This window comes from Lissotriton helveticus, chromosome 3_1, assembly GCF_964261635.1.
Source record: "Lissotriton helveticus chromosome 3_1, aLisHel1.1, whole genome shotgun sequence".
In the NCBI taxonomy this organism is placed as follows: Eukaryota; Metazoa; Chordata; class Amphibia; order Caudata; family Salamandridae; genus Lissotriton; species Lissotriton helveticus.
The window spans coordinates 1,533,372,036-1,533,395,710 of record NC_136061.1 but is presented as its reverse complement, the minus strand read 5'-3'; the positions used below and the strand labels follow the sequence as shown (position 1 = coordinate 1,533,395,710).

The window sequence follows — 23,675 nt, the reverse complement described above, 5'->3', positions numbered from 1 at the left end:
CCGGATTGTAACGTATGTTGGGAGGAGCTGATTTTTTTTATGGCTTTAAAAATAGCGATTATTAGCAATAATCTAAGATATAGAAAGTTTAGAAAAATCTGGGCACCTCTTCATGAATGACTGACCGTACACACTCCTGGCTATCAGGATATGATCTAGTAATTGATGATTGGTATTGTAAGTAATTTATTTAATTGTTTATTGACTTCATAATTTAGTTATGTTCCTATATGTATGACAAGGGTAGCTTACTTTTAGTATTTGTTTGTTGGTTCAGAACGTATGCTGGAGCTTGTAGTATTTCAAAGTATTGTTAATAAGTTGTATAGGCTGATGTCCTATTTTGATACTTTCTTAACTAAAAAAAAAAACAGGCAGAAGCCACGGTGTGCCTATCCACAACCCTTATTCAGGCAACAGATGCACTGTAAGATCCAACTCGCACGAGTCAAACTACTTTAAGACACAGTTTGCTATAAAACCTTTTTAAGACACTCAATGTTTATGTAGTCTTCATGGCAGCATGTTTTTGGTTGTTGAAATCCGGACACTTCACGTTCTGGTTTGCATAGAATTTATCCATACCTTTTTGTTTTTTTATGACCGCAATAACAAATTAAATTAGATGTCAAATTTACTAAAACAACTTGATAACTACGTCTTGCTACACTTTTGTAACTACTTCTCTAGCATGGGCACCCTATCAGCCTCAAGTATGAGAAGTTCTTGGCCCTAAGCAGCGACAAATATTCAAAGCTCGAGTTTGGAGATACTGTGCTATCAAGCTATTTCTATACATAAGTAAAGGTCAAATTTCCAGCCTGCGTATCTTTTAGGGACTCTCACACTTTAAGTGTTATTCATTGTTGAAGTCAAACCAAGATTCAACCCAATCGCTGGGATTATTCCATGCTAAAGAATATGGGAATTCTAGTAAAGCTATACTGAAGAATTCTTGGCAAAAGCAAGTAACTTGCATATGTTTAATGTGGGATCCTTCTTAGACCTCATTCTTTAACTACACTCTGCAGGTGAGGGGGCCCTTATTAGCCATGGGAAAGATTCAAAGTATGTTAATCTGAGAAGTGGCCCAATGTTAAAGAACCATTGTTACAGTCAAGTTGATGTCTGCATATGATTTATGAATATTTCACTTATGAGTGGGTATACATGTATTCTGCATGTTGCTAATGTTGCTGGTTTGGAAGTTCTGGGTAAGTGGAATGAGTGTTCACATATTTTAATTATTTATCATGCCATATTACTCTTCATTGTAGACGTGAAAACCCTCACGATGCTGTTGTTTTTCACCCAAGCAATGCTGGAAGGACGCTAAGCTCTCTTCCGGAGAAGAGGTAAAGTAATAACCTTGGGGAAAGGGTGCAAGCTTCTGCCCATGTGCGCTTTGGGGTGTATCACACTTGTCAATCGTCTCATCACTGACACTACTTCTTTCCCTAGTGTGATTGGGACCAGTTCCCTACGCCGTGCCGCCCAGCTCAAAAAGAAGTTCTCTCACCTCGAATTCAGGGACATTGTATCCTTTATTAAATTGTTCGAGCTGGGTGGGGGTTAGCTGCCATATTGCCTTTTTAATATGATCTGGTGTATTTCCAATGTTGCTGATTGACCCTTGACGCGACCCTTCAGCGAGGCAACTTGAATACGCGGCTGAGGAAACTCGATGAAAACAATGAGTTCAGTGCCATCATCCTGGCTGCCGCTGGGCTCCGGAGGATGGGGTGGGAAAGCCGCATCGGGCAGGTAAATAGTTGTGGGACACAGCCATGAGATGGAACGTAGGTGCAGACGGTAAGATATTGTGAGGCAATGGGAAGGCAAGAGGAAGTCTAAGGGAATTGTTACTTATGAGCGGTAGCTGTGGCAAGGGGTGGTGTCTTCTTCCGCACCCACTCTCCAAAACCAACCATGGTCTTAGCACAGCAATTGGCAGTTTGAAAAGGTATAATTCAGTAGGGTTCTCTTTGATATGTCCATATCCCAGCTCCTCAGCTGCTCTTGTATCTATGCAGCTGAGCCAAGAGCGGCTGGTGGGTCAGTAAAAAGTCTTGGTACCTGCAGAAATAAAGAGAGCTAGTGGAAGAGTGCTCAACGTATCTGATAGGTAGAATGGAAGGACCTAAACGACTTGGTCAATACGACAGCAGAATCCAGGGCAAAGTTATCAAGTTGTCCCATGTTAAGTGTGAAATGCATGTCTAGTCCTAGGTTTATAGTTTACATTGCTTTGGATTCTGACAGCCTAATAACTTGTGATCTCTGCCAGGGAGGCATTGGAAAGATGCACTGCGCACACTGGGGGCACAGAGCACACCGCGTGTTGCACTAGGTTGCAGTATTTCAACACACTGAGAATGATCGGGTAACTGTTTTTCACAAACGGGTATCACTTTTTACTTTGTTCTACTAGCATAGTTATTATAGGTCTGATTACTTTTTCTTTCTGTTACCAATAGTCTGCCCAACACATTTCTAGGTTTAGCTCTTCCTCAGGCCCCCAAATACTGCCAGTTGTGTTGGAATTCGAGGAATAGGTTGATCGTGGTGGCAGGTACGTGGACACTTATGCGTACCTGGCATTGTCACTGTAAGTAAGTAGATTAATTTTGTGTTTTCTGCAGGTATTGCACCCTGAAGACTGCATGTATGCCGTGGGACAGGTATGTAGAACTGTGTCTTGGTGGCAAAGGGCAGGAGGAGTTGAATGTGGTTTTACTTCTTTTTAAGCATGAATGTTCTCACAATTTGGCAGCTAATGGTTGGGCTGCACTCGTCCCTGCTTGTTTGACAGCCTTCTTTGGTATATCATGGCGAGTTGAGAGAAGGAAGATAGGAGAGGGGCATTAAAGTACTATTTCGGCGCCAAGCTGGTTGTTTTTAAAACAAGAGCTTATGATCATTTTTGCCTGGTTTCACCTAAACAAGTTTCTTTCATAGAAAGAGTGTCAACTGTATGAACCTTCGTTAAATCAAGGCTAGCAAGGGCAAAATGTGTTCAAAGCCTTTTTTTATTCTGTAGCAAATGATTTAGAGCAATCGTGGTGTGAGATCAATAAGGAACGTGAGCCGAGCTAGAGTGTAAGGAGAGGTCCAAGGACATGGCAGCCCTGGTTGTCCATTTACCTTCAGTATCTTCGCCCTAAAGGTTATCTGCTAAAGTGGGGAGGGCATTGCTGTGAAACAACCATCTTCATGTCTGATGGAAACTAATGTGTAATCTGTAGTAGAGGATGTCTGGACAGAAATAGCCCATGAGTCCTGCAGGGTCCCCCATTCTCATGTTGTGGTTACAGTTCCTGTAGTCTTCGGTTTTCTGCAAGTCTCTTACAAGGTATTGAGAGCTAAGGTTAAAGTGTGTCCACCTCATTTTAGTCAGCAACATTGGTGCGCTGGAAATGATATGTCACCGTTTTTATGCATCCTGCAATGTAAGATCTCACTGAGCCTGTGTCCTATCCCTCGTCCCTCAGGGCGCGTTGGCAGTTGAGGTGAGGGTCAATGACCAAGACATCCTGAACATGGCATCTGCTCTTCATGATCCAGAGACTGTCCTGCAGTGCATCGCAGAGAGAGCTTTCATGAAACAGCTGGTAGGTAACCAATTGCTCTGTCATGCCCCTGCTACACAACATATGTGGGTGTACTGAATTACTCTTGGACATTCCACCTCACCAGTAAATGCTGCTGATGTTTTCTTTTTTTTTCTAGGCTTAATCTATTCCCGCAGCTTGTGCCTTTTAATGACTCTAGGCTCTCTGTGTGTGTGATTGCGACAATGTTTCCATTAATGATACCTTGCACATAGTTGTGGGCTGCTTGAAACGCAACTATTTGCGTTTTAATTATATACTTCCACTCTTGAAGACAATGAATTTTAACTAAGTGAGACCTGCTTTACTGTTTCTTCAGTTCTTAACCACTCCCTCAGTGTGCTATTTTTTATCTCGCCATCTTTCTGGCATATTAAAGTCAACCTACTGGTATTTTATGATTTATATTTTTAGTGAAATGTATTGTTTTGCGTTTTACTTTTATGATTTTATTTCTTCAAGTCGAATAAAGAAGATTGATTTATTCCATGATTCTATTCCTAGGCTTTGTTTAATAGCCTAATACTTTCTGGGAGACATGTTTTTGTTTGACGTCAATAGAATCAGTAGTCCCACAATACCAAACTATGATGGTTTGAAGAATTGAATGCTTAGAACTGGAAAGCTCAAGCTCCCTTCAGACACAACTAGAGGCTTGCTGCTTCCTGGGAAATGTGAACTCGTTCACAGGCTTGTACTGTTGTGGTTGAGTATGTTGCGTACCCAGGGATGCAGTTTATTCCACTTCAGCCATACTTGCCTGCTAACGGCTCTTCTAGTTACCCCCAAGAGTCTAGACTAAGTAGGTTGGGTGTAGGGACCCCTGCAGCTGATGGATGAAGCCCGAGATTTACTCGAATAGTCGAAGAGTACACCCAGCCTCTTCTTATTTCTTTCTCGATCTATCGTCTCCTTTACCGGGGAACATCACCTGTAACTTTCCATGGTTGAATGAATCGCCACTGACTTGTGTAAATAGAGGTAGATATTGCTGTCTTGGCTAACCTCACTGCTCACCAAAATCTTTATCTCTTATAGGAAGGTGGCTGTAGCGTACCGGTAGCAGTGAACTCCACATTGAACGACTCCCAGGTATAGTGCTTCTCTTTGTTTACACCCAGTACTAAGCCCACTTCGACATAGGGTGATTAATCACAGATAGTGCCGGGACACCCCTGTGTTGGGGGTAGCTGTCGCGCTTAATAAATCTCAGTATTATTATTATGACTTGATTAAAGTCTTTGTAAAGGTGAATTCTGGCGCCCAACGTACTGAATCCCTTTATTGGCCAACCCTAAGAAAATTGGTATAAACAAATAAAGGGAATGGCAATTTTTAACGTTGAGGGTGCAATGCGTCACCCAGCCAATAAAAGGAAAGATTGAGAGTAGAAAAGCAGAGGAGAGGAGGAGGAAAAAGTGAGAGGAAAAAATTCATCCCCAGCATCCAGGATCTTATCCCGAAGGGGAGGGCCAAGTTTGGCCTCTTAGTTGCCCTCACACACCCCGAAGGATGTCATGCTTCATCAGGCTTTCGCAAAAGCCCAATGATGAAGCATGATCTTTTGCTTCTCTCTTTTTCCTCCTCCTCTCCTCTTCTTTTCTACTCTCAATCTTTCTTTTTATTGACTGGGTGACACATTGCACACTCAACGTGGAATAGTGTCCCTTATGATTTAATGGTCATTTGTGGAGCACGGACACTGGACCTGAACAAGCTCCTGGTTCCCCCTCTTATTTGTTGACATGGCAATTTTTCAAACAATAATATAGAACAATAGACTGACACGTGGGCTGCAAAATTTCTGATTTTGCACATTGGCTTGGTCAACACTCCAACACTTTATGAAAATAAGCATTGGCAAAGACAATAGGTTTTGCCCATGAAGCCTGTTGTCTTTGCCAATGCTTTTTTCCCCTATAGATAGCTGGTGTGAAAGTCATTCAGACATGGTTGGTGCTTATTCTTGTGCACAAGTGGTAACCATCTCTGAATGATTTTTCTTTAAGAAAAGTCATGTTGGAAAGGCGACCCCAGGGGCGGCAGAAGATGTCTGACTAACCACCCCTAGGTCCACCTCTCCGTCAAGAAGTAGCCGAGCGTTACTGAGAGGCCTCCTGGGTGAGGGCCCTCTCCTAGGATCGTACAGCAGAGGAACCACACACTACAAACGGACACCACACCAGAGGTTGAGTTCGTAAGCTTTATCAGGAAATAAAGGCCGCTGGTTCCCAGCGATATGTACAAGTAGACCGAGGGGGTCTGTAAAGTCTCGAACAAGGGGGGTCAGGGTAGCGGGACAGTCTCGGTTAGGGTGTATGAAGGGATACCCTGCGCACAGCTCTCAATCCTCGAGCCGGGGGTTCCGAGAGGTGGAGCCGCGGCAGCGCCAGCAGGCTCTCAAGATGGTTCGGCAAAGGTGGGCCGCGGCAGCGCCAGCAGGCTCCCAAGAGGGTTCAGCAAAGGTGGGCCGCGGCAGCGCCAGCAGGCTCTCAAGAGGGTTCGGCAAAGGTGGGCCGCGGCAGCGCCAGCAGGCTCCCAAGATGGTTCAGCAAAGGTGGGCCGCGGCAGCGCCAGCAGGCTCCCAGGGTAGCTTCAGGTTACAGGCAAGTGAGTTCTTCTGGTGTCGGCCGTGACAGCGTCAGCAGGGCTTCCAGTCCAGGATACAACTGCCGTCCTACTCCGGGGCTGGCCCAGATATAGGACTGGAGTCCTTTGATGTCCGGACCCTCGCGCCTAGGGGTCAGAGGGGCCGGGAAGAAGGTGTCCAGACACCCAGCAGGGGGGTGGGGCCAGCACCCAGGGATGCCGGGGGCGATCGATACCAGGCGTCCGGGGACGGTTGGAGGGCCATCGAAACTCCCCTCCTCCGGGATCTGTCGAGTGGCCACTCGACCACCTGGGTAGATCTGGGCGCCTCGATGTCTGGGCTTCGCTGGGCCTGGGCCGGGGCCGCGTGTTCGTGACGTGGTGGTCCCAAGATGGAGTCGGGCGAGGCCTCGTGCTCAGGACGTGATGGGCCCATGATGGAGTCAGGCCGGTGTGGTGGCCCGTGGTGGTAACCGGACCGATAGTGTTGGTGCGTGCAGGATCGGGCGAAAGGGGCCGCCCGGGGCTCGGTGGAGGGCCGATGTCGTCCGGGGCCCGCCATGCGGGAGGGGTAGGACCACGCCATGAGGCCGGGTCCAACACGCGTCCCCCCCCAGCTGAAGACAGGGGAGAGTCACCCATCTTCTTGGGGATTCTCCTCGCCGAGGCGGAAGAATCTGGAGAGGCCGTCAGCATTGGCGTGGTCGTTGCCGGGGCGATGCTCCACAGTGAAGTCCATCCCTTGGAGGGAGATGGACCATCGCAACAGTTTCGGGTTTTCTCCCCGCATCTGCATCAACCACCGCAGGGGCCGGTGGTCGGTCTGGACCCGGAAGTGGGTGCCGAAGAGGTAGGGCCGGAGCTTCTTTAGAGCCCACACGACGGCGAAGGCTTCCCTCTCGATGGGGCTCCAGCGCTGTTCTCTGGCGAGCAGCCGCCGGCTGATGAAGGCAACGGGAAGGTCGATTCCCTCAGAGTTCACTTGGGAATGGACCGCCCCAATGCCGTGTTCCGAGGCGTCGGTTTGGACCACAAACTCTCGGCTGTAGTCGGGGGCCTGGAGCACAGGGGCGGTGCACATGGCAGTCTTTAGGGTCTCGAAGGCTGCTTGGCACTCTGGGGTCCAGCACACCTTCTGGGGTAGCTTCTTGGAGGTCAGTTCTGTGAGGGGTCCCACAATGCTTCCATAGTCTTTGATGAAGCGCCGATAGTATCCTGTGAGCCCCAGGAAGGCTCGGACGGCTGTTTGGGTGATTGGGGGCTCCCAGGCCCGGATGGCGTCAATCTGTGGCTGGAGGGGAGCCACCAGGCCGCTCCCCACCTGGTGTCCCAGATAAGTCACGGACCCTTGGCCGATCTGGCACTTGCTGGCCTTTATTGTTAGTCCGGCCCGTCGGAGGGCCGACAGGACCTCCCGGAGGTGGGTCAGGTGTGCATCCCAGCGGAGGCTGTACACCGCAATGTCGTCTAGGTAGGCGGCGCTGAACTCTTCTAGCCCGGCCAGCACTCTATTCACGAGTCTCTGGAAGGTGGCCGGGGCGTTTTTCATGCCGAAGGGCATCACCTTGAAATGGTAGTGGCCATCAGGGGTCGAGAAGGCTGATCGCTCTTGCGCTCCAGGTGTGAGGCCGATCTGCCAATACCCGGCCGTGAGATCGAAGGTGCTGAGATACTTTGCAGCCCCCAGGCGATCGATCAGTTAATCCGCCCGGGGGATGGGATGGGCGTCGGTCCTGGTGACGGCATTCAGCCCCCGGTAGTCAACACAGAACCAGAGCTCCGGGGGCGTGCCGTGGGCGGCGGCTTTAGGGACCAGGACAACGGGGCTGGCCCACGGACTGTCGGAGGGTTCGACTACCCCCAGCGCTAGCATCTTGGCCACCTCGGACTGGATGCAGGCCCGCACTCGGTCGGGCACTCGGAAAGCTCGGTGTCTTACAGGCGGGCTGTCTCCGGTGTCTACATCGTGGACACACCACCGGGTGATTCCGGGGGTGAGGGAAAACAGATCTGCAAACTGCCCCAGCAGCTGCCGGCAGTCATGGTGCTGCTCCGGGGTCAGGGTGGAGGAGAGCATGACCCCTTCGATGGAGCCGTCCTTATCAGTGGTGCTCATGAGATCTGGCAAGGGTTCGGAGTCGTCTTCCGCTCCGTCATCGGTCGCTAATAGCAGACTTAGTTCAGTGCGGGCAAAGTGCGGCTTGAGCCGGTTAGCGTGTAGAACCTCGGAGGGGGTTCCTGGGGGACTCCATGTCCACCAGATAGGTGACGGGGCTCTTGCGCTCCACCACTTTGAAGGGCCCCGTCCACTTGTCTTGGAGGGCACAAGGTTCAACCGGGGACATGACCCAGACCTGCTGGCCCGGTTCAAATTCGATGGACGAGGCGTTCTGGTCATACCAGCGTTTCATCTCCTCCTGACTGGCTTCAAGGTTGGCTTCGGCAAGTTCCCGGAACTTCCGAGTCTGGTTGCGGAGGGTCAGGAGGTACTGGTAGACATCTGGTGGAGCACCTCGGACAGCCGTCTCCCAGCCTTCTTTGACCAGGCTGAGGGGGCCTCGGACCGGGTGCCCATACAATAGTTCGAAGGGGCTGAACCCCAGGGACTTCTGGGGTACTTCGCGATATGCAAACAGGAGGCAAGGCAGCAGAACATCCCATTTGCGTCGTAGCGGCTCCTCTAGGCCCTTGATCATCCCTTTCAGTGTTCGGTTAAACCGCTTCACAAGTCCATTCCCTTGGGGGTGATACGGGGTGGTGAACTTATATGTGACCCCGCACTGTTGCCACAGGGATCGCATATATTTGGAAATAAAGTTTGTGCCCCGATCACTCACGACTTCTCGGGGGAAGCCGACTCTGGAGAAGATCCCCATTAGGGCTCGGCCTACTACTGGGGCCGTGATGGTTCGGAGGGGGATGGCTTCCGGATAGCGGGTGGCATGGTCCACCAGCACGAGGATGAAGCGGTGCCCTTGAGAGGTGCGGAGGTCCAGGGGCCCCACAATGTCTATCCCCACTCGCTCGAAGGGGGTGGTGACCATTGGAAACGGCTGGAGCGGGGCTTTGACTTTCTACCCGCTCTTCCCGCTGGCTTGACAGGTCGGGCAGGATCTGCAGTGATTGTGCACATCGTTGCGCATTTTCGGCCAGTAGAAATGAGTCACCAGGCGGCTGTAAGTTTTGTCCTGCCCCAGGTGCCCGGCGAGGGGCACATCATGTGCTAAGTTCAAGAGGAAGTCTCGAAATCGGAGGGGAACAACCAGCACCCGGCTGGCCCCTAGTTCGGCAATCTTCTGTTCACTGTAAAGAAGGTCGTTGTCCCAATAGACCCAGTGGGACCCCGCAGGGTCTCCAGCGGCTTGAGTGGCGGCTTGTCGTCGAAGTCCCTCGAGGGAGGGACAGGTGCTCTGTTCTTGTCGGAATTGTTCGCGGGTGGGGCCACCTTCTTGGCGCCACTGAGCTAGTTCTGGAAGGTGGCCGAGCTCGGTGATTTCTTCATGGCTGGGCCCCTGGGGGCCGGGTTCAGGGTCGGTGTCCTCGGGGACGGCGGGCGGTGGAGGTGCGGGCCACTCTGGCTCCTCGATCGGGGCTTCCTCCGTTGGGGGGGAGGCCCGGGCGGACATGGAGCGGGTGGTCGCACAAACCCACTCGGGAAGGCCTAGCATCCCCAGATGCTCTCTCCGCTCTACGCCGGCCCAGAGGGAACTTTCCAGGTCGTTCCCGAGGAGGCAGTCCACGGGGGCATCATCTCGGACAGTCACTTTCAGCATGCCCGACACCCCTCCCCACTCGAAGGGGATGCGGGCCATCTGGCACAAACTTTCAGAGTTGTCCGCCGACCGCACAGGGCACAAGACGTTGGGGAGAATTTGTTCGGGGGTCACCAAGTGGCAGCGGACCGCCGTCACGCTGGCTCCAGTATCCCGGAGGGCTTCGGCCCGGCGTCCATTGATGGTGACCCATTGGCGGTATTTCTGGGTGTTACCTGGTATCGGGTCTCGGGGGATCATGTCTCGATCACCCAGGCAGGCTAAGATCATGGCTGCGGGCTCCCACTCGGCCTGCTCGGTGTCGTCGCCCTCTTCTTCGCCTCCCTCTGCGCTCAAGGCGGCGGCCGCGATCTGGCGGCTCGGGGGACCGGTGGTGCCGGGTCGCTGGTTCATCGGGCAGAGAGGGTCGTTCGCATAATGGCCCTGTCGCTGGCATCTGTGGCACGTAACATTCGGGCGGGGCCCGGGTCTTGCTGGGGGGCCCCCCCTCCAACCCATGGATGGCGACGGGGAGGTAGGGGATGGCCCTGTGGGGGTGTCTCGGCCCCTGCTCTGGCCTCCTCCGCCGCCCCGTGGTCGGTGGTTCCCCAGGGATCCCCGGCCGTAGTCTCCCATCGGACTCCGGGGAACTCGGTTGCTCACCCATCTATCCGCCTCGACAGCGAGTTTTCGTGGCTCTGTCAATTTGCTGTCGAGGAGGTGCTGCCGGAGTTCGACGAAGCAATTATTGGAAAGGTGCTCCCATAGGATGAGGTCGACCAACTGCTGGTAGGTGGTGACCTGGCAGCCTCTGATCCACCCTTCGAAGGCTCTGCTGTAAAAGTTCACGTACTCCACCCAAGTGGTACCGGGGATTTTTTTACAGTCTCGAAATCGCTGCCGGTACATTTCGGGGGTGAGTCCGTAGCGAGTGAGGAGGGCGGTCTTCATGTGTTCGTACGAGGTCATCTCGGCGTCGGGGAGCTCTAGCAGGGCGTCTCTCCCCTCGTTGATGAACTTTCCCCATAAGCCGGCGCCCCAGTCTTTGAGGGGTACTCGATGAGCGGTCATGGCGACCTCGTAGGCTTTGAACCACTGTTGGATGTCGTCGTTCTTATAGTATTCTTTGACGACCTCCTTGGGTATGTGCACCTTCGTGTCCACCGGCGGGGATGAGGTCTTACCCCCGGCGGTGCCGGTTTCTGTTGTCTTGGCCTTGATTTCCAGTTCTTTGAGGCCGCACTCATGCTCGAGCATGAGTTTCTTTTCTTCGAGGTCTCGTTGTCTTCGCCTTTCCTCTAGGTCTCCTTCTAGCCGTAGTTGCTCGAGGGCTAATTTCCTTTCTGCCAGCTGTATCTCTCCTTCTTGTCGGAGTCGGGCGAGCTCCAACTCGTGGAGCCGGTTCTTCTCTTGTTCTCGGGCGTCTCCGTGGGGGAGGCCCGTGTCCAGGTTGGTGGGTCTTTCCCCCGCTGGGTTCGCGTCGGTCTCCGGGCGCCCGTGTGGGCCCGGGTTATCTTCATTCTGGGGCGGCGCGTTATCGGCGTCCGCCCAGGCTTGCAGGGCTGATTTAAAGTCCTCTTTGGTGTTGAGGCCCGTGGTAGCGATGCCTAGGTCCTTGCAGAATTGTTTTAATTCCTTGTGGCTGTAATCTTCCATCTTTTCTTTCTGGAATTCCGCCGTCGGTCTGGTTTCCTGAGTAGTCATGGTCGCGGTGTGTTTTTCTCGGTAGTGAGCGAATTACTCTCTGTACGATCTGCGTCGGCTCGGATCCCACCGCTGCCACCAATGTTGGAAAGGCGACCCCGGGGGCGGCAGAAGATGTCTGACTAACCACCCCTAGGTCCACCTCTCCGTCAAGAAGTAGCCGAGTGTTACTGAGAGGCCTCCTGGGTGAGGGCCCTCTCCTAGGATCGTACAGCAGAGGAACCACACACTACAAACGGACACCACACCAGAGGTTGAGTTCGTAAGCTTTATCAGGAAATAAAGGCCGCTGGTTCCCAGCGATATGTACAAGTAGACCGAGGGGGTCTGTAAAGTCTCGAACAAGGGGGTCAGGGTAGCGGGACAGTCTCGGTTAGGGTGTATGAAGGGATACCCTGCGCACAGCTCTCAATCCTCGAGCCGGGGGTTCCGAGAGGTGGAGCCGCGGCAGCGCCAGCAGGCTCTCAAGATGGTTCGGCAAAGGTGGGCCGCGGCAGCGCCAGCAGGCTCCCAAGAGGGTTCAGCAAAGGTGGGCCGCGGCAGCGCCAGCAGGCTCCCAAGATGGTTCAGCAAAGGTGGGCCGCGGCAGCGCCAGCAGGCTCTCAAGAGGGTTCGGCAAAGGTGGGCCGCGGCAGCGCCAGCAGGCTCCCAAGATGGTTCAGCAAAGGTGGGCTGCGGCAGCGCCAGCAGGCTCCCAGGGTAGCTTCAGGTTACAGGCAAGTGAGTTCTTCTGGTGTCGGCCGTGACAGCGTCAGCAGGGCTTCCAGTCCAGGATACAACTGCCGTCCTACTCCGGGGCTGGCCCAGATATAGGACTGGAGTCCTTTGATGTCCGGACCCTCGCGCCTGGGTGTCAGAGGGGCCGGGAAGATGGTGTCCAGACACCCAGCAGGGGGGTGGGGCCAGCACCCAGGGATGCCGGAGGCGATCGATACCAGGCGTCCGGGGACGGTTGGAGGGCCATCGAAACTCCCCTCCTCCGGGATCTGTCGAGTGGCCACTCGACCACCTGGGTAGATCTGGGCGCCTCGATGTCTGGGCTTCGCTGGGCCTGGGCCAGGGCCGCGTGTTCGTGACGTGGTGGTCCCAAGATGGAGTCGGGCGAGGCCTCGTGCTCAGGACGTGATGGGCCCATGATGGAGTCAGGCCGGTGTGGTGGCCCGTGGTGGTAACCGGACCGATAGTGTTGGTGCGTGCAGGATCGGGCGGAAGGGGCCGCCCGGGGCTCGGTGGAGGGCCGATGTCGTCCGGGGCCCGCCATGCGGGAGGGGTAGGACCACGCCATGAGGCCGGGTCCAACAAGTCATAACTATACAGCAACCTTCCTAAAGATATAGAATCCAGCAACTCCTCCACACCGGGAAGAAAGAGGCCACACAAGGGAATCCTTTTGAAGCTTTTATTGAGGACAACAGGCATAATGCATTTGGTGACCCTTTCGCCTTCCTCCGATGCCTGTCCAAAAACTCAGCACAATTTCATCTCCACCTTATATGCTCCTGTTGCCATCCTATTGGACGGAGAGCTCTAACCCACAGGTATCAAGAGCACGCCTCCTGTAGTTTAAAAATATCACCTACAGTTCCCATAGTTCTTTATGCTGGTAGAGGCAGTGCGTGGGGAGATGACACAAATGTCCCAATGTTCAGGGTGAGGTGAGTATTATTTCGATGAAAGGCCCGATTTTGAAGTGCTTAACCCTTTGCTTCATCGGGTCCCCAATGACGTTCCAGCCCCTCTTGGAAGAGCCAGGCGGGCCGCGAGTCGGGATAAATGATTCCCTTCTCCTCGCACAGTGGCGAGCTGCTCCTGGTAGCAGCCCTGTCCCTTTTCCCCACAAGCTGAGGCGGGCCGGAGTTCACCAATCCCTTGGTATGAAGATTTCAGCAGCAGCTGCACCAGCATACACTCCGGCCACTTGACGGAACGGGCCCCTTTAAACACGCTACTGGCCAGGGTGCAAAATATCCAGCAACTCTTCCACACCGGGAAGAAAGAAGCCACACAGGGGAATCCTTTTGAAGCTTTTATTGAGGACAACGGGCATAATGCATTTGGTGACCCTTTCGCCTTCCTCCGATGCCTGTCCAAAAACTCAGCACAATTTCATCTCCACCTTATATGCTCCTGTTGCCATCCTATTGGACGGAGAGCTCTACCCCACAGGTATCAAGAGCACGCCTCCTGTAGTTTAAAAATATCACCTATAGTTCCCATAGTTCTTTATGCTGGTAGAGGCAGTGCGTGGGGAGATGACACAAATGTCCCAATGTTCAGGGTGAGGTGAGTATTATTTCGATGAAAGGCCCGATTTTGAAGTGCTTAACCCTTTGCTTCATCGGGTCCCCAATGACGTTCCAGCCCCTCTTGGAAGAGCCAGGCGGGCCGCGAGTCGGGATAAATGATTCCCTTCTCCTCGCACAGTGGCGAGCTGCTCCTGGTAGCAGCCCTGTCCCTTTTCCCCACAAGCTGAGGCGGGCCGGAGTTCACCAATCCCTTGGTATGAAGATTTCAGCAGCAGCTGCACCAGCATACACTCCGGCCACTTGACGGAACGGGCCCCTTTAAACACGCTACTGGCCAGGGTGCAAAATATCCAGCAACTCTTCCACACCGGGAAGAAAGAAGCCACACAGGGGAATCCTTTTGAAGCTTTTATTGAGGACAACGGGCATATGCATTTCGGCGACCCTTTCGCCTTCCAACAGATGCCTGTCCAAAAACGCTGCACAATTTCATCTCCACATTTTACTGCTCCTGCTGCCCTCCTATTGGACGGAGAGCTCTACCCCACAGGTATCGAGTGCACGCCTCCTGTAGTTTAAAAATATCGCCTACAGTTCCCGTAGTTCTTTATGCTGGTAGAGGCAGTGCGTGGGGAGACGACACAACTGTCCCAATGTTCAGGGTGTGGTGAGTATTATTTCGATGAAAGGCCCGATTTTGAAGTGCTGAACCCATGGCTTCATCGGGGCCCCACAGATGTTCCAGCCCCTCTTGGAAGTTTTTTTTTGCAGTGTCCATCTTAGTTTACTCTACCAAGATGACAAGCGGCCATCAGGAGGGTGCTGATGCCCGACTTCTGTAACAAAAAAATAAAGTAAGAAAAAGACCAGTTGGTAGAAGGCATGGGCAGTGCAGTGTCCTGCTGGGGACGTTCTAGTGTTTGGCATTATACTGGTTTGCCAGCCACTTCTCGAGGGCTGGCCTCTCCTTCTCTTTCCACACCCATTCATCACCGGTCAGGTGACCCTGTCCATAAAAGCGGCCGGGCACACGTGCCCTAGGCCAATTAACGGCATCCCAACTATGTGTCTTTGTCCCTAATTTTTCTGCATATGGGCCTAGAGCCCAAGACCATACAATGGCGAAGAGTGGATCTGACTCTGTGTCTAAGCTGGCAGCAGTTTTCTAGTTTGTTGTGGGCAGGAGGCCCAGAACAGTACCACCCATGTGAGCATTCTGAGGGTAGAGAGAATGCAAAGTTGCAGTGCTGCTGCAAATGTTTCCCTGTCCACAATGTCGTGCACCTAGGATCGGAGTCGTCTGCCGCCTCGAAGAAGGGCTGTAGGCTGGCGAGAGACATACGGCGGTGTGATCCTGATGCCTGCATTTAGACGTGGCATCCCTTCAGGTGTGAAGTGCACGGCAGGACCCGAGGCCGCACCAGCCCTGAGTGCAACTGACATGAAGCTGCCGTGGCCTCCTGTAGTGCCTGAAGTACCACCTAGTGGCGGTGCATTGGCCTTGCAACTGGCAGAGTAAGTGATTCACATCCAGTGGCCTGACACGTTGGACTTGTTTGTTTCTTTTTCAATAAAGTTTGGGAGTGATGTAATGCCCTTCTGGACACGTTTTAGTGTTTGGCATTATTCTGGTTTGCCAGGCACTCCCCGTGGGCTGACCTGTCGTACTCACCCCACACCCATCCATCACAGGTGTCACCGGTCAGATAACCCTGTCACTAAAAGTGGCCGGGTGCATGTGCCCTGGGCTAGTTACAGTACCCCAACTATGTGTCTGTGTCCCTAAGTTGTCTTCATGTGAGCCTAGGGCCTAAGACCCTACAGGCAGTAAAAGTGATGGTATTAGAAATGTGTGTGTCCGGGTATGCGTGGGGAGTGGACGTTAAGCATTCATCCAAAGGTGAGCGGCCTTTTAGCCGTATACATCTGTCGAGCCTATGCTGAGAAGGAAAAATAACCTTTCTAATAATTGTGCGGGCCCTTAAAGCAAGTCAGGAAAGTGAGAAAGTCCCATGGAGTTCTGACAGCTAAATAAAACACACACTGCCAAAGCCAGTAGGTCTCTTTGCTGACCTTTTGGCTATGCCAGTGTATTTTTCCGATGCAGTGCAACAACCGGGGAAAAAAAGGCGCAATGACTGCTGCTGTTTCCGGCCATGCCATTCTGTAGGTACATGAATGTTTCATCACGTATGTGTGATCCTACATAATAATGCAGTGCCATTTTATTTTTAATTATCAATATAAGATGGCAAACACCTCCTTAGATCAGTATAAAAAAAAATATATATATATATATATATATATATATATATATATATATATATATATATCCAAAAGAGATTTCCCATATGCAAGGAAACGTTACGACAACACTCCAGAAGTTGCTGTGCTTGAAAATTTATTGGCAGCAAAACAAACAACGCGTTTCTCCAAACAGGCTTGATCAAGCCTGTTTGGTGAAACGCGTTGTTTGTTTTGCTGCCAATAAATTTTCAAGCACAGCAACTTCTGGAGTGTTGTCGTAACGTTTCCTTGCATATGGGAAATCTCTTTTGGATATTTGGGCCGCCGGGACCCTAACGACGACCCGCTCGCGAGCCGGTACTGGCCAGACACCGGAGTTGTGGTTTGCAATATATATATATATATATATATATATATATATATATATATATATATATATATATATATATATATATATATATATAATGTGTATATATATTCGAGGCATATGAGCAGCAGATTGTACACTTAGCAATAGATCGCCACCTGGTGTTGGGCTCGGATGATTGCAGGTTGTTGTCTTCTTGGAAGAAGTCTTTGTAGTCACGAGATAGGTGACTCCTCCCTTGGACAATACTGCGCATGGTCATCGACTCCATCCTAGATTGTTTTTTTTCCGCCACTGGGTTCGGATGAAAGTTTGCCGCTCCGGCTAGAAAATACTTTTTCTGCATTTTCAAAGCGTGAAACTACTTTTTTCAACATCGAATAGACTTTTCGACATCACCAGCTACATCCCGGTACGTCGACGCGGGCCGTTCGGCATATCGGCGCCGTACGGCCTACTCCTCATGGACAGAACTCCATTCAAGAGATGCCCGGTATGTCGAGCAAAATTCCCTCATAGCGACCATCACGAGGTTTGCAACCTCTGTCTCTCGCCAGAACACGACGAGTCGACCTGCACAGCCTGTGCCTCCTTCCGATCGAAGAAGACCATTCGGGATCGGAGGGCCCGTCGACACGAGATAAGATCAGCGCCAGCACCGGAGGCCATCTTTGAGGAGGAGATCGTCGAAGAAGACGTCTCCGAGGACGAGAACCCACTCGAAGATATCTCCGAGGACGAGGCTCCACTCGTCGCTGAGGAAGACTCGCCTGATCTCCAGATCATATCGGGAGCAGAGGACACGGACGATTTGATTCCATCTCGACAACCCGTGAGTACCTCTGCCCCTGCACAACAGACACTACCCAAACAAGAGGCAACGGTCAGCACTCCGCCCATGGGGCCCAGTCAAGACCGAAATTTACCCTCCGACGCCCCGCCTTCGGGATCGGCTCCGAGGAAAAAGACTACGCCTTCTGGTGCCTCGGCGCCGAAAAAACCACATGTGCCAATTCCACCTCCTCCATTGGCACCGAAACATCCTTCGACACCGAAGGACTCTTCGACACCGAAGCCAAAACACCCTTCGGCACCCGAACCGAAAGACAACGGTGCCGAAGCCAGGAACCGTACCGGACCCGAAAGCTTCGACTCCGAAACCCTCTGGTTCCAAAAATAAGGAAGGGAAGCTAGATTCCGGCGCCGCAGGCCCAACAAAACCTGTCTCCACGCCAAAATCTCCAATATCGGTACCAAAGACTCCAATGCCTGATACAGACACGCCTAAACCCTCTGACAAGCCTACCAAGCCTAAACCACCTCCGGCACCGAAAAAATTGCCACAGGACTCAATCACTCCTCCTAAGGCAAAGAACACTAAGCAACCCCTATCGGCACCGAAAAAATAGACGCCGAAGAAGATTATAGAAGAGGAAGAACTGTTTAGACCAGATCATAGACAGAAAAAAGTCCATATTAATCCAAAAACTGGACATGTGGAAGCAATTCCGTATAAGAAAAGACCAGCAGACACACCACTTCCACCTGTAGTTCCTGCCAAAAAGGATTGTGCAACTTCTCCAATGCACCCTTCCTCTCTTTCACCTTCTTCCTCTCCTATCCCTCCTTATATTGAACCTATAACTTCTCCTGTTCAATCTCCTGCATCATCACACCACACTGACGAGGAGTATGATTTAGGTGGGGGGATGACGTACTAGAGCCACATACATACCCTTTAGATGAGGATGTCAATCCAGAATATCCCAAAGATGACGATGCATATAATTTTCCACCAAACAATGTGTCAGACATCCCTGATCCTCTGTACTACCCAACAAAACCTTCCCCTCCAGAGGATAGTATTGGGTTTAATCATCTATTAAACAGAGCTGCCCTTTACCATGGAGTTTCAATGCACTCTGATGCCATTGAGGAGGATTTCTTATTAGACACATTTGAGCAGTCACAAAGGTCTACTCAACTATTACCCATGATCAAAGGAGTCATTAAACATGCTCCAGACATTTTTAAAGATCCAGTACAATGTAGGGTGCTAAATCCCAGAATAGAAAAAAAGTATAGACCAGCACCAGCTGATCCAGTCTACATTAAGGGACATCTGCCACTAGACTCTTTGGTAGTGTCAAATGCACGTAAAAGAGCCAATTCCCAAACTTCTGGTGACTCACACCTGCCTGACCAAGAATCTAAAATTATTGATGCGTCAGGGAAACGGATTGCGGCGCAAGCAAAAAACATATGGCGCATAGCAAACACACAAGCCTTACTCTCACGCTACAATAGGGCTCACTACGACCAACTAGAAAAATTAATGGAAGACCTACCAGATCCATACAAAGATCAGGCAGCAGAGCTCTTACAAGAAGGCAAATTAATATCTAATGCCTCAATTAAATGCGCACTAGATGTAGCTGACACTGCATCCAGAGCAGTTAATACTAGTGTTCTTCTCAGACGTCCTGCATGGTTACGCATTTCAGGTTTCAAACCAGAAGTACAAACTACCATCCTGAACCAGCCCTTCAATCAGAACCAGTTGTTCGGGCCGGAAGTAGACAACACACTAGAGAAGATGAAGAAAGACACGGACACTGCTAAGTCTATGAGTGCATTACAATCCACCCAGACTAGAAGTTCTTTTCGCCGCTCCTTTTATAGAGGAGGCTCCAAGCAGACCGGCACAGATGCCACATCATCTTTTAAGACAAACACACAAACCTCCTCTAATAAAGGCTACTTTAGAGGAGGATACAGAGGCAACAACAATAAGGGAAGAGGTAGAGGTAATAATAACCGCTCCTCTTCTACTCCCTCCCAAACAGTGACTTTCCTCTGCCTCCCCTACAGCATTCAACTCCTGTGGGGGGCAGACTATCACAGTTCCTACCTGTCTGGAATTCCATCACAACAGACAAGTGGGTAAGACAGATTATCCAACATGGCTACTGCCTAGAATTCACAGCAACCCCCCCAAACATACCACCCAGGCAGCGTCCAATGTCCGCAGAACACATAACTCTGCTTCAACAGGAAGTTCTAGCACTTCTAGAAAAAGATGCTATTCAAGTGGTCCCTTTACAGGAACAAGGAACAGGAGTTTACTCCCTGTACTTCCTAATCCCCAAGAAGGACGGGACATTAAGACCAATTCTCGACCTCAGGCCCCTCAACCACTACATACAATCAGATCATTTTCACATGATCACTTTACAACAAGTACTCCTATTACTACAACAGGGAGAATTTCTTTTGACACTAGACCTAAAGGACGCCTATTTTCATGTTCCTATACATCCTGCGCACAGGAAGTATCTAAGGTTTGTCATACAAGGACAACACGATCAGTTCAAAGTCCTTCCATTCGGGTTCACAACAGCACCACAAGTGTTTACAAAGTGCTTAGCAGTAGTAGCAGCACATCTCAGAAGACAACAGATACATGTCTTCCCTTACCTCGACGACTGGCTCATAAAAGCAAGATCGTTCAACCAGTGTGTACAACACACAAAACAAACGATTCAAACATTACACGGCTTAGGGTTTACAATAAACTACACCAAGTCGCACCTAGAGCCTTCGCACGCTCCTCAATATCTAGGCGCTACCATAGACACATCGGCAGCTCTAGCGTATCCCAGTCAAGCCAGGATTCAAAGCATTCAGAACTTCGTCTCCCTTTTTCAATGCCAACACTCTCTTCAAACCAGGGTGTTCATGAAACTAATAGGCATGATGGCGTCTTGCATCTTCATAGTTCCTCACGCAAGACTGCAAATGTGCCCACTACAAGAATGTCTAGCACAACAGTGGAATCAGCTCAAGGTCAGCTCACAGACCTGGTGTTGGTAGACAGCTGTACATATCGCTCTCGGCAATGGTGGAACACCAAAAACTTGACAAAGGGACGGCCGTTCCTAGACCCTGTTCCACAAATAGTGCTCACGATAGATGCATCCCTCACAGGATGGGGAGCCCATCTCTTGCATTATACCACACAAGGCCAATGGAACAACCAACAGAAACAGTTCCACATCAACCATTTAGAGTTGCTAGCAATTTTCCTAGCACTCAAGACTTTTCAAGTACAAAACAAAGCTGTTCTAATCCGGACGGACAATATGACAGCCATGTATTATATACAAAAACAGGGGGGGGACACACTCTCTGCAACTGTCCCAGCTTGCACAGAACATTTGGAGATGGGCCATCCCTCAAAACATACAACTGACAGTAGAACACCTTCAAGGAATTCACAATCAGATAGCGGATCTGTTGAGTCGTCAGTCACAACAGATTCACGAATGGGAGCTGCACCCACAAGTTCTCCAACCATTCTTCCAAAAGTGGGGGCATCCACAGATAGATCTGTTTGCCACCCACGAAAATGCAAAATGTCCAACCTTCGCCGCCAGGTTTCCACACCCACGGTCGGAGGGGAATGCGATATGGATGAACTGGTCAGGCCGATTTGCGTACGCTTTTCCCCCTCTCCCACTCATTCCACTAGTAGTACGCAAGCTCAGACAACAGTCTCTCGAACTAATACTAGTGGCCCCCACATGGGCACGTCAGCCGTGGTTCACCACGCTACTAAATCTCTCACTGGTTCCACATCAGAAATTACGGCTCACGCCATCCCTGTTAACACAGAACCATGGAGAAATAAGGCACCCAGAACCAAACCAATTGAATTTGCCGATCTGGCTCCTGAGGTCTTAGAGTCTGGCTACTTAAACTTACCACCAGACTGTATGAACATAATTAAAGAAGCTAGAAGACCCACTACCAGAGCATGTTATGCTGCTAAGTGGAAAAGATTTGCAATATACTGTAACAACAATCACATTGATCCACTGGATGTTTCCATCCAAAATATTATTTGCTACCTTCTACACCTACAAAGGTCCAATTTGGCTTATTCTTCCATACGCCTGCATCTAGCAGCAATAGCAGCCTATTTACAAAATAGACAGCATCTATCTCTCTTTAGAGTACCTGCATTAAAAGCATTTATGGAAGGATTAAAACGAATAATCCCACCTAGGTTACCACCTGCACCAGTATGGAACCTAAACGTGGTCCTTACAAGAATTATGGGTCCCCCTTTTGAGCCTTTACATAAGTGTGAACTGCAATTCCTAACATGGAAAACTGCCTTCCTTGTTGCCATCACCTCTCTCAGAAGAGTTAGTGAAATACAAGCATTCACAATAGAAGAACCATTTTTTCAATACACCCTAACAAAGTGGTTCTTAGACCCAATCCAAAATTCCTGCCAAAAGTTATTACTCCTTTTCACCTTAATACACAACTGAAGGCCTGTCACCACAAGACACTCTTAGTTTAATTTAAATATAAAGCTGGTCAAGTGATATGAAAAAATTCTTATTCATCACCGGCCAAGTAATCTTTGGCTATTCATAACCATACGAGTGTCAAAGATAATATGGTACTCACGTAACAAGACAGTCGCTCTACCATCACCCATCAACAAGTGTTCATAGGAAAAAAGTGTGGAAAAGAGAGTGAGCCCCTCACGGAAGAACCGCCAATCGGGTTTACCTGACTAGCAATTGTCAGTAATCCCAATTATCATCATCGGTGACTCACTCTCGTAACAGTGGGAAAAGGAAACGAACAACAGAAAAAGACCAACAACATGTAACAGTGCTTTTTCTCAACATCAGCCCCACAATCTGCTGATTGTTGTTGTAGCCACGGGTTGACGTTTTTACCTTCGCTCCGCTCATGTGCACAATTAACACAGAAACAACACACACCCCCAGTGAGAACAAAAAACGTGAATCTCACACAGTTAAAAACAGAAGGATTCACTGGCCACTCTGAATTTATTCTGGGCTGTGTATCCTGCCAAGTTAAAAATGACTCACACCATATGCAATCTCAGGTGGGTCATCACTGCCAACATGTTTCGTTGCCAATACTTTCTGCAACTTCTTCAGGGCAGGGGGTTGCCCACTGTATATTAACAATTTTTACACACACCTAAGATGATAGAAACGACATACATTTAAGATGAGCCCAGGGTTAACAGCCCCAATTATTCACACATGCCAACTATAATCCATGGTAGTGGTATTCAAAACAAAACAAAACACATAATCACCTGGGGTTAGCGACTTTCTCGCATACCTGCTACCCCTTTAAATGCCAGAATATTTGTGTCCAACAGGATCACGTAATTAATTCTGGAAACCCGCTGTCGTCAGGTTTTCTGCACAGAGAGGCAAGAACAAGAACAATGCCCAAGTTCAGTTAATATACTGAGGTCGGTAAAATGCAGCAACTGCTGTTTCCACTTAAGACGTCTCGCAGCACTTTCAGCAACGTGGTGCGGTTGTGGCCCGCCTATAACTCAGAAAGCGCCCCAGCAGGATCCCCTTGGCGGGCGCCCAGTTATAAAAGCTGATTTCCCCAATTACCAGAGGGACCCCGACTAAACCGAAAATCAGAGCGCTTACCCGTATACCATCACCGGCACTGCGTGACTTCAACCGCGTCTGACTGAGCCCGGAAAGCCGGATATCAGTGGGCGCGTCAGAGCGCACAGGGCATTGCAAAACACGTGACCGCGGGCGTCCCACATGGCGGCCATCTTACAGTGTGTTGTGTTAGTCACACATGTTGCATAGTACTGCTGTAATGACACCCTCTTTATATATACACAACAGATATTCTCACATATAGATATTCAATTGTTAGTACATATTCAATGAGAACTCTAAAAAACGGGGAATTTTTAAAAAACGGGGAATTTTTAAAAAACCAGACAGTGTTTCAAGTACAGACTCATAGTCCCGTGGTCCCACGTAAATATAGATATGCTGGTGTGTATTGTCAGTGTAATCGCCAAAGATACGTGGTCAATCCGTATCCCGAACAATATTAACCCTTCAGAGTCAGTGTATTAAAATTCTCTCCAGACCTGTCGGGGCAGTAATGGGTGTCGTCTAATGGGGATCGGCACCATACTATAGATATAAATGGGATTGCCTAAGTGTATTCATGTGCTACAGAAGTTCTACGCTCTGTGCCATGTATTAGTAGGGACACAACAATTAACTGCAGTCCGGAGATTTCCATCCAGATGGCCACTCAACGTTTGGTGATTTTA

At 50.3% G+C, this 23,675-nt stretch overlaps 1 protein-coding gene across 2 annotated transcripts in view; it reads left to right on the top strand.

Annotated features, from left to right (window-relative positions):
* The window catches only part of HMBS (hydroxymethylbilane synthase), a 99,935-nt gene that overhangs the window by 44,394 nt on the left and 31,866 nt on the right, over positions 1-23,675 (top strand). For both annotated transcript variants that reach the window (XM_078682196.1, XM_078682197.1), the window contains exons 7-12: positions 1,278-1,355; positions 1,462-1,537; positions 1,651-1,764; positions 2,643-2,681; positions 3,492-3,611; positions 4,650-4,703. In XM_078682196.1, coding sequence (XP_078538322.1) covers positions 1,278-1,355; positions 1,462-1,537; positions 1,651-1,764; positions 2,643-2,681; positions 3,492-3,611; positions 4,650-4,703 — 481 coding nt within the window. The remainder of the gene's footprint in view (positions 1-1,277; positions 1,356-1,461; positions 1,538-1,650; positions 1,765-2,642; positions 2,682-3,491; positions 3,612-4,649; positions 4,704-23,675) is intronic.